The sequence below is a fragment of the Cicer arietinum genome, chromosome 7 (assembly GCF_000331145.2).
Source record: "Cicer arietinum cultivar CDC Frontier isolate Library 1 chromosome 7, Cicar.CDCFrontier_v2.0, whole genome shotgun sequence".
Classification (NCBI taxonomy): Eukaryota; Viridiplantae; Streptophyta; class Magnoliopsida; order Fabales; family Fabaceae; genus Cicer; species Cicer arietinum.
The window spans coordinates 43,855,601-43,867,538 of record NC_021166.2 but is presented as its reverse complement, the minus strand read 5'-3'; the positions used below and the strand labels follow the sequence as shown (position 1 = coordinate 43,867,538).

The 11,938-nt window shown below is 29.8% G+C and overlaps 1 protein-coding gene across 1 annotated transcript; it reads right to left on the bottom strand.

Annotated features, from left to right (window-relative positions):
• Positions 1-9,139: 9,139 nt before the first annotated feature.
• LOC101504561 (expansin-A23-like) lies at positions 9,140-10,827 on the bottom strand. The gene is made up of 2 exons (XM_012718846.3): positions 10,622-10,827; positions 9,140-9,809 (listed from the first exon to the last, which is right to left on the bottom strand). The coding sequence occupies exons 1-2, from the start codon at positions 10,749-10,751 to the stop codon at positions 9,187-9,189; spliced, it is 753 nt and encodes a 250-aa protein (XP_012574300.1). The 5' UTR covers positions 10,752-10,827; the 3' UTR covers positions 9,140-9,186.
• Positions 10,828-11,938: the final 1,111 nt, after the last annotated feature.

The following is an 11,938-nucleotide window of genomic DNA, read 5'->3' as shown; positions in this document are numbered from 1 at the left end:
AGATTTGATCAAGATTTATCTTCAATAAGATATGAATTATTTACAAGAAGATTTGATAGAATTTATTACAAGAAGATATGAATTATTTACAAGAAGATTTGATCAAGATTTATATAGGAGAAGATATGAATTGTTTACAAGAAGATATTATCAAGAATTGTTTACAAGAAGAAACACTCACAACGAATTATTTGATTAAATTTTTCTGGGTGAGGGGACTGGACGTAGCTACCAAGTTGGTGGTTAATCAGGATAAATTCTTGTATCACTTTAATTATACATTTCTTGTTTTACTTTTGCCTTTGATCACTTAACCCGATTGCTACTACTTTTATTCTAAGTAAGTCACCAGTTTTAAATAAATTAGCAAAAAGAATCCAATTTAGTCAAACACAATTCAACTCCCTTCTTGTATTTGCACCTAAAGTAATCTCTTAAAAAAATCAATGTTATGATAAAGTCAACGCTCCAAAGAAGACCAAGCAATTGCACATTATTTGATAAACATTATGAATCTGCAACATGTCTAAAGATCTTAAGACATGCTTCGACTATCATACCCTTTGCTTTCCAACGGTTTTAAGTATATACGCCGAATCATTACAAGATCAATTTTTGGAAAGTTTCTATGGTAAATCAATTCCACAAAGATACAAGACAAAATTATGAATTATGTTGATTTCTTGCAATCTAGACAACGACCAAAAACCCTAACCATACTCTATAAAAGATGTATTTCCCTGAACGAAAAACATAACAAAACATACAAGCAAAAAGCGATAAGCACGTCTACACTCTTGCTCAATATCATTATGTTTCACATTAGTGCTAAGAGAATTTCTGAAGTAATAAATTGGTAAACACTCTTCGAGAGCTAATTCAGAAAAACCGAAAAACCGTTTTGTTTGTAACTTAACCCAATAGTGGTTGTCTTCCTCAACAGCTTGACTGTACTAAGCTAGAAGGTTGAAAAGATTGAACACAATTAGTGTGGCTAATAGGTGTTCAAGTGTAAGTCTAATTCAATGATAAACTAGTGGATTAAATCCTTCAAGTTGAAGGAGCTGGATGTAGCTACCATGTTGGTGGTGAACCAAGATATATTAATGTGTCACTCTGCTTCGTTTTCATTCACTTGCACTACCTTTGTTACTTTAGCATAGCCACACAAAAAGCTTTTTCAAAAACACAATTTAAACCCCCTATTTCTTGTGTTATTTTTGTTCTACAATTGGCATCAGACCTTGGTCTCAAAGCTGAGAACTTAACCGTGTTTGAGTAAATATCTCTATCCCTATATCCAAATGTGATGAAGAAGTTACATGTGGAAACATTAATAGGTCTCCTCTATTTGATGGAGAAAGATTCGACTACTAAAAAAACAGACTTAAAAGTTTCTACATCTCTCACAATCTTGAACTCTTGGACATAGTCGAATATTGCTATGAAACTCCAAAAGATGTTGCTGAAATTGAAATGTCGAGAAAGAACTTCGACATTGACTAAAAGAAACAATACAAAATGCATTATAAAGCCATAACCTTCACGATGAATGTTATCACCTTTAAGGAGTTTGAACAATGCTACAACAAATAAACAACTAAGAGTATCATTGATGCTCTGGTTCTTATCTACGAAGGAAACAAGCAAGTACATGAAGCCAAAACTAATTAACTCGTTGGAAATCATGAACTCATTCAGATGGCAGAAGATGAAGACATTGAAAAAATGTTTTCTAGATTTTAAACTCTGATTTCAGGACTGAAGGTTCTTCAGAAGAGCTACACTACTACTAACCACGTCAAAAAGATCTTCATAAGTCATCCTAGTAAGTGGATACCAAAGGTAATAGTTATTCAAGAAGATAATGATCTAAACAAACTTCCTCTACAAGAACTAATGAGTCCACTCAAATCCCATGAGATTGAACTAATTAAAGATGAGCCCAAGAAGAGGTCAAAATCCCTGGCTCTAAAATCCCAAGGAAAGAAGACTAGTTCTAAAGCTCTACAAGTAACTAAAGACTCATGGGAAAACTAATGGGAAGATCAGAATGAAGATTCAAATGATGAAGAGTTGTCCTTTATCTCAAGAAAAACCCAGCGCATATGGAACAACAGAAATAAATCTTTTCCCAAAAGAGATTTTAGACGATTCAAAAATAGCATAGAAGGAAATGAAAAGCTAGACAAAAGAAAGCTCATTTTCTATGAATACAAGTAACCAGATCATTTCAAATTGAAATGTCTTAAACTTGAGAAAGGAAGATCCCACAGGAAAGATTTCAAGACTAAGAAGACATGTCGTATGGAAAGTTGGGATGACTTTGTTGAATCCTCTGATGAAGATGAAAAACATGCAAACATTGCTCTGATGGCATGTACTGACTCTGACTCTAAAACTGTTGATGTAGAAATTGAGCTATTCTCTCACTTATCTCATAGTGAGCATATAGATATGCTAAATGAGTTTCTCAACAAAAATCACAAGGTTTTTTCAAAACATAAGTCTCTTAGAAAAACTTATGACATCATAACAAAAAATGCAGTTCCCTTGAAAAGGATTTTAAAAACCTAAAAAGTGAAAACCTAACTTTGAAAGAAAAAGTTTCAGAAAATTCATAGGATAAAGTTTGTAATTGCTTTAGGTAGGAAATATCCTTTCAAGAATTTCTAGCTAAAGGCATAGACAAAAGTAAACAAGCTTCTATATCTATGGTGTCATCAAAAACAACAAATGTGACATATGCTTTGAAGATAAAACAGAAAATCCTAGATTTAATAAACTTGATATTGCTTGTGCATACTGCCATAAGTAAGGTCACAATAGAATAACTTTTCCTATGCAGAAAATATGGAAAGATAAAATACCTTTCAGAACTAACAAACTTGGACCCAACCAAATTTGGGTACTTAAAAACAAAACAATTTATTTGGCATATATTCTTAGCAACAAAGTTGAAATACCAGTCATGGTACCTTAACAACGGATGCTCATGACACACGATGGGAGAAAAGTCTATGTTTCAAGACTTGACTCTCAAGAACAGATGAGTCGTACGATTTGTAGGGGATCAAAGGGGTAAGATCATTTTGTTGGAATCAAGTTGGTTTTATACTTAGAGTTTTGATGTTAACAAAACTATTTTATAAGAACAATATATTTGATCTCATAGAGTATAAAAGAAGATTCATGTTTTTGAAGAACATCTAAAATAAGATTTGATTCAGAATTATGATTGAAGAAAATCTCTGACCAAGTTGATAATAAGATGTGGTCAAGATTTGAAGAAGATATGATCAACATCTAATCAACAATAAGATATGAATTATTTAAAAGAAGAATTGATCAAGATTTATCACAAGAAGATATGAATTATTTACAAGAAGATTTGATCAAGATTTATCATAAGAAGATATAAGTTATTTAAAAGATGATTTGATCGAGATTTATCGATAAGAAGATAAGAATATTTTCAAGAAGATTTGATCAAGATTTATCTACAAGAAGTTACAAATTATTTACAAGAAGATTTGATCAAGATTTATCTACAAGAAGATATTAATTATTTACAAGAAGATATGATCAAAAATTGTTTACAAGAAGAAACTCTCACAAGAAGATACATTTATTATTTGCAAAGAAATTATTGTTCAAATTGGATTCAAAAATAAAGAATTGGCAAAAGAATATATTCTCAAAAAGCATCTTGTTCAAAATTATTATAAGCATGAAGATACAATTTAGATGTATGTGTTCCTCAAAATTCTGGGGTTGTTAGGCTGTTTGAGAAGACTGACTTAGAGGTTCAGGTGGTTTGTAATTCAAGTTGTTGAATTAGTGGATTAAATTCTTTGAGTGAAGGGACTGGATGCAACCAAGTTAGTGTGAACCAGGATAAATTACTTGTGTCACTTTATTATGCTCTCCTTAGTTTTGTTATTGCTTCTACTCCAAGTAAATCATCAAGTCTGAACCAGTTTAATCAAATAATAAAAAAGTTATCAAATTAGTCAAACACAATTCAACCCCCTTCTCGTGTTTGCACCTTAAGTAGAAACCAAAGGCTTATTCACCGAATCTAGACATATTGAATCATTGGAATCTTTCCTCAAACACTGTAAAATGTTTAGCCTTGAGACAAGAATCTTGATGCCAATTAAAGGTGCAAACACGATGATTGAATTATGTTTGTCTAAGTTAGAATGTTTTTGTTTATTTATTCAAGAACTGGTTCGGGTTTAGTGATATTTAACTAAAACAAAGACAATGACAATTAAGCTTAAGTAATCAGAGGCAACAATAAAGTAAATAGTGCATAAGTAAAGTGACACAAGTAGATTTATCTTGACTCACCACCAATTAGATAGCTACATCCAGTCCCTTCACTTAGAAGGATTTAACCACTAATTCAAATCCTTGAATTACACAACACCTTGACCCTACAAGTCAAGTCTTCTCTATACAACTGGAAAACCACATATTATTGAAGGCAACTACACATTGACCCTTCAAATCAAGACTTCTCAATACAACTTTAAAACCACAGATTGCTTGAGGAACACTAAATCCACTATTGTGTTGGGTTACACATGTTTGGAACAAACCGTGTTTTGCTTCTACTAAGCAGATTGTTACAATTGATTTCTCACACTAAAACACTTAGAAAATATTTCTTTGATCAAATGCTTCTTTAGAACGTAAACCTTTGAACTTTGAATACTTAGAAAATTTGAGCTCTCAAAAGTTTTTTTTCTTTTTCTGAATTGTATGTATTTATGAGTTTATGAGTTTGTGCTCTCTTCTTCAGTCTTGATGATCTATTTATAGAATAGATTAGAGTGTCACTTTTATCCTTGTAAAATCTCAATCATATATTTCTTGTGATCAAATTCTGAATGTATCTTCTTGTGAACAAATTATGAGTGTATCTTCTTGTGAATAATTCTAAGTGTTTCTTCTTGTGAATAATTATGAGTCTATCTTCTGGTGAACAAATTGTATAGATTTATGAGTTTATGAGTTTGTGCTTTCTTCTTCAGCCTTGAGGATCTATTTATAGAATATAATATTATGTCACTTTTGTCCTTGTAAAATCTGAATCATATTTTTCTTGTGATCAAATTATGAATGTATCTTCTTGTGAACAAATTATGAGTGTATCTTCTTGTGAATAATTCTAAGTGTTTCTTCTTGTAAATAATTATGAGTCTATCTTCTGGTGAACAAATTCTGATTCGGCTAAGTCTTTTTTTCAGAATAATTATTTCAATCAAAGTTGTTGACATTTCATCGAGCCACTAACTTTCTTGTTGGAGTGAGATATTGTGTTTCTTGAATAATGAAAGTCAGAGACAAAATTGCATGACTTAGAATTAGTGGCTTTGGGAAAATCACATTGTTGAATCATCAGAGTTAGTGCAATATTTGAGGCTGCATATCAGAGGCAACATTTGAAGTGTGTTGCAACTTTTGATTCGCAAAATATGAGCTTTAAATGCATGCTTGAACAATCTCTTTAGAGTTAATGGTATCTTGTTATAAACTCTTCAGAGGCATGCTAAGTTTGTGCACATCAGACACACACAAGGGCTTTAGAGGCATGCTTAAAATTCAGTCTCCAGAGGTAGTCTTCAAACCCAGTTTTAGAGCCAATCTTTAGACCTAGTTATTATTGGCAGTCCTCAGACCCAAACTTTATATTAAAACATCAGAGGAGATTTTCGTAACCTTTAGAGGCACGGTGCTTTCGAGGCATATGTTCAGAGGCAAACACTTATGTTTTTGTGTTCCTGTAATCTCATCCTCTAGTGACTTCATCTAGAGGCTCCCTCTGGTAGCTTCCTCTGATTTTCTTTTTCTAATTGCTCCACACTTAATGAAGCCATTATCCAAAAAATCTGTTTTCATAAAATATATTTGTTAACATCAAAATTACAAGAGGAAAACCAACTTGGTTCCAATAGTTTTTGCCCTTACTAATCTTAGATTTTCTAGTGATGGTTAGGAGATAAGCCTTGCTTATTAGGTTGAACACCACTCTTAGATGGCCTAACCATATGGCATTCCTAAGATCTCGTCTTGACGACTGAAATATCATTCAAATTCATTGAGATTGACTCTCCTTTGGCTTGCCAAGTCGACCACCCCTTGAGTTGCACAAATTATAATTGAGCTTTGTTCGAGGTGATGGTAGTTGGCATAGGAGTTACCATATGTTAAGTCACTAAACAAATAATGTATTTCCCCTTACCCTTTATAGTGCATTGTGTCTTCTACCACATATACGATTGTGGAGAAAGATAAGGTATCTATAGTCTCTCACTTTTTTTTTTTACAAGGTGAAGGCCTGTCAAACTCTTTTTTTAGAAGTGTTAGACGTTGTTGAGTCTATTGTGTGATACATTTGTTTCTATTTTGCCCTAATTGTTGGCTAGCCTTAAGATCTTCATTTGGGTGGAATTTGGAGCTCTCGTTATTTTGGTTAACTTTTATTTTGGGTATCGATATGCTGAAATTGTAATTGCTTACAAGTATAATTTTGAAGATTTGTTTTTATATTGAGTATGAAGGTGTAAACATGAGAAGGAGGAGTTGAATTGTGTTTGCCAAAGTTGATAACTTTTTGCTAATTTGATAAAGGTTGGTTGGTTTTTATGAATTACATAGTTAAGGAGCAATCGGGTTTAGAGACAACAAACAATGAATGCATAAATAATTGGACACATAGGTTTATCCTATTTCACCATTAACTTGGCTACATCCAGTCCCCTCATTCAAAAGGCTTTAATCTACTAATTCAAATATATTGAATTACAAAGCATCGGACCCTTCAAACCAATCTTCCTAAACAACCTGAAAACCCCAGACTTTTGAGGAAAAACACCACCTTGACCCTACAAGCCAAGTCTCCCCCAAACAGCCTGACAACCTCAGACATTTAAGGAACTAACCACCTTGACCCTATAAGCATAATCTTCTCCTAACAACTTGACAACCCTGGATTAAAGAAGAAACTAAATCACTATCGGGTTGGATACAAAAGATTGGAACTTTAAGTGTTTGCTTCTAACAAAGCTAATAATAAAAATAACTCACACTCTAAGAAAATAACACTCAGAAAATATTTCTAACTTGAACAAGTGTTTCTCTCCTTGAACTCCAGGATGAATTTGAAATTTAGACCTTTTGAGTTCTTATACTCTTTCTGATTTTCGATGCTCTTCTTCTTCAGCCTTGAGTATCTATTTATCCTTAAAATTTGGGCTTCAATTTAGTCCATGTTTAATTTTGAATTGTATCTTCTTTAGATTGAGTTTGTAAATTTGCATATTGACTCTTTTCATATTTTGTTGTAGATAAATCTTGATCAAATCTTCTACAAATCTTCTTCAAATTTTGGTCAAATCTTCTTCAAATTTTGACCATATCTTGTTTCAACTTGACCAAAGATTTCCTTCAATTATAAAGTTGAATCAAATCTTATTTTAGATTTTCTTCAATTATAAATTTGTATCAAATCATATTTTAAATTTTCTTCAATTATAAATTTGAATCAAATCGTATTTTAGATTTTATTTAATTTATAAATCTGAATCAAATATTGTTTTAGATTTTCTTCAAAAACACGAATCTCCTTTGATATTCTTTGAAGTCAAATATATTATTCTCATAAAATATTTTTATTATCGTCAAAATTTGAAGTATAATGCCAACTTGATTCCAACATAGACTTTTTAGTTACTCGTACTTGTATGCATGTGAATCTCATTCAAATGGTTGCTATTACTCTTATTGGAAAAATTTGAAAGAAAATATATCTTTGGAAATTTTTAAAATAAAAAAACTATCATATTAATCAAGTTTTACCTATTTTTTATAAATAAAAAATGACTGTATTTTCGCATTACAATTTCATCCTTAGTGTTCTTAAAAATTGGACTGTTACATTTGGGACTCTAAGTTTGGAAAACTAGGCAAAACACAATGTAACAATTTAGTAAGCCAATAACTAGGTAAGAAACCATATTCCTGAAAAAATCCCCAAAAACAATTTTCAAATAGGGCCACCAAAAAGAGCAATTATGAGCAATATTATAAGTAGAAGGTCAACACAAAAATTATTTTCCATATAAATAACTTTATATTTAAAAGTTTGTAAGTTACTGAAGTAAATATTTCCCTCATAAAATAAGGGTATTTTTGGAATTATAAAAAATGTTTTAATTTAATTAATCAATTGAATACATGACTTATTCAATAGTTGTAGTTTTCCAATGGATCTTTCTCTTGGAAACAGTGTAGATGCATTAATTTATAATAATTGTGGAGAAATAAATCATTTGATTTGTGGAACAAGTAATTGCATGGGAAGGTTGAGTAAATCACTTTCTAATATTAAATTTCTATATTTATTTTTTAATCCATTTCTTTAAGGTATTCATTGATATTTTATTTATATTTAAGCTATATTTTTGTCAAACAAATTCATTTAAATTGACGTAAAAAAAACCATATAAATTGATAATAAAATGTCTTTAACATGTAGTAGATTTTTTTTTTCTCTTAGTATAATTATTGGGTTTATTATTATTTTTTGACAGATTTATTGGGATTACTATTGATTGGTCTTTTAGAAGTTAATGGATTTAGATTCTTATTTTTTAAAATTTTATTCTTTAGATTAGTGACTTTGGAATTTGGTTTTATAATTTTCAAAATAGTAGAAAATATTATACAGTATATTCACTCATGCATTGCACAAATCCAAGATATACTAAATTACTTTAAAGTTAGATTGACCTACTTTTGTACCAAAAAAAATCTATATTTTTACATCGAAGTAAATAATTTATTGCAATGGACTTCATTAGTAGAATGAAAAGCATCATCCACTAATTTTGAATCACACTCTAACTAAAAATTAACTTATTATAAACAAAAGCAAACTCTCTATGCTTTCTACTTCACAATATATTTTATATAATATAATAAATACTTATTTAAGCTTTAAATAGCTTCTGTTAAAATATTAGGAAATTTTTTATTTGTATAAAATAAAATTCTTTTTTTTTGCTGTATAAAATTCCTATTTTATTTAACAAAACTTTATTTATTATTATGCAATATAAAAGTGTACAAGTTTACACTAAAATTACATGATACTTCTCAATTAAATTATTCAAATCATAAAAAATTTCCATTGCCCTCATAGGTTTGACCAAATTGCCAATTGGAAGGAGCAACCGAACTAAACTCCAAAGCTTTTCCATCACTTGTAGTAACCCAAAATGACAATGCTTGTCCAACCAAATTACTTCCAAGGTTCCAATTTTGTCCCCAATTGCGTGACATGGGAATCCATCCAGTGTTAGAACCTTTAACACTCATACGAGTAACATCACCAGCATTAGCAACATTATACACTAAAACAATTACAAAATAAGGGTTTCCATTTAGCTCAAATCTAACCCCCCCACTTTTGATGCATGGAACACGTCTATATTTAACGGGGATGACACCAGCTTCATATTTTGCAATAGTGGTAAACATTTTGTATGATAAGTCAAAGTGTTTTTGTGGAGGATTACACCAAATTTCTTTAGGCTTGGTGTAATTTGGAGGACAAAAATTTGTTGCGGTTACTATGATTGAGCCTGCACCCTCTATGCACCATTGTGGATCATTGACGCATATGATCTCAAAACATGCACCACAAGTAGCTCCATTATGGAATAGAGCTGTGCTTAGTGCTGTAGTTGCAAGTCCATATCCTTGTTTGAATAGATCACCATAACCACAAGCCCCCTCTGAATACAAATAAACTATATCTTATATGACAAGTTCTATGGTTCCGGTCCAAAATATACAGAACGGTCTAGTTATTTTATTTGAAGTAATAGCAAAAAACTTTTTTTTTTTAAGGAAAACAAAAGATTGAATACTAAAAAACTTTTGTGGCTACTTAAATTACTTTTAAATACTTTTTGAATTTACTGTTAACATTATAAATACATTGAAATTAGACATAAATTGTAAATATGAAAAATAAATTGATTAAGAATTTTTAATTAACATCTTAAATACTATTTAAATAAATATATAAATTTTCACAAAAAATTAATTAATTTCACTTAAACACAAAATATAAAAAATGGGACGGTCCCTTATTTTTTGGACTGGGACCATAAAAGTCCACATTTTTTTTGATAAAAGGAGTCTCCATGTTATATATCAAATAAAAAAAGTAAATAATTAAATAATATTTTTTTTCTCGATAATAATCGTGTTTGAGGCACAAATTTTTCAAAAAGGGTGACAGTCATACACATGGTGATCTCAATGTTTGGACGAAGAATAGACGACTTTTATATTGATATTACTAATATATCAATTTTAATATATATTTTTAAATATAAGTCGTCTGATTTTTATTTAATAACTAATATTTACGGTTGTTTATTGTTGAGAATCCAAATAGCCCATAAAATCAATCACGAAAAATAACTTGCGAAAGATAAGAGGATTTTCATTTTATACTATGTTTGTTTAATTGGGGTTGGTAATGATAAAAATGTTATTTAAAGAAAGAAAAAGGGAGTGTAATTTTATGATGACTTACGCATGGTTTCAGCACCTCCCTCGTCACCATAGAAGGTTGCACGAGCATCATACCAATTTGGGTCAACGGCAACCACGACCTGTACGAGTAGGATCACAAAAAAGGCTAAAGGAAGCAAAGAATGAGACATAGCTATGACTAAAGTAAAAGATCGAAAGGGATGAATTTCATGTTAGGGTGGTCCAATGGTGGTATTTAAAGATGTGATAGAGTAATTCTCGGGCAGACGCATAAACTTTGAGTAACACAAACAATATATATCTCTTTTAATTGTTATTGTGTATATAGTACAAAAAAAATAATTAAATAGTCATAATTATTTTTGTTTTTAAAATGTGTTGTATTGTCACTATACTCTTTAAAAACATCAAAAAAAAATTTAGTAATTAAATTCATCAAAATACAAACACATCCTAAGTCTTAGGTTTGATTGAAATTGATGATTTAAAAAAGTCTCACATTACATAAAATTGTAAAGAAAAAGAGAATTTAATGTTATATATATGACTTTAGTTTTTCAATTGCATTAATTAGAAACACATTAAATTTGTTTCAGTTTCTTTTCTTTTCTCTTCTACTCTTTTATTAGAGTGATGTGAGATATAATTTAAATATTATTTTAAAGAGTGTTGATGTACTGAATGTCATGAGAAATTTGAGAAAAATCTATCTGTCGCAACAATTTTCTATTCTCTACTTGTCATTAGACAACATTTATAGTTTTTTTTTTCTTTCGGATTTAAAATTTTAACGTAATTTTCTTGTGTTGTGATATTTATTTAAGTTTCTCTTTTATTTATTTTCCCAGCACAAAATTCTTTTTTATTACTAATTCTATAAATCAAATTGAGTAGCAAAGTATATTTTTGAGGAGTATATTAATAAACTAATGACGCGTTTAAAAATATGGTAGAGTACCACTGCGTGTTTTTTTACGTTACTGCTGCATGTTGACACACGGGTTTTATCAATATTTTTTTTTTAAATTAAGTAAATTCAAAAAGTATATAATTAATTATTAGAAATTAAAGATACATTAATAATATATATTCAATTTATTTATTTCATAATTTAATAATAATAATCCAATACAAATTTATTAGATAATTTTACAGTCATATTTAAGACATTATAATAGTCTCTAGAACAAAAATTTATAATATTTTAATAAGAGATGTATTGAATACGAATTTTAAAGCACCAAATTTAAAAACTTATATTTAATTCATTTATTTTTAAAATAATATTTTTTATGAAAGTATTTATAATTTCTATAATATTACGTCAAAAAGTTATTCAAAAGACTTTTAGAAGTAG

Excerpts from the sequence above, each read along its gene's own strand:
- LOC101504561 (XM_012718846.3), bottom strand. The coding sequence starts at position 10,751 with ATGTCTCATTCTTTGCTTCCTTTAGCCTTTTTTGTGATCCTACTCGTA. Across the intron at positions 9,810-10,621 it reads GGGAGGTGCTGAAACCATGC|AGGGGGCTTGTGGTTATGGT; the intron begins GTAAGTCATCAT and ends ATTTGTATTCAG.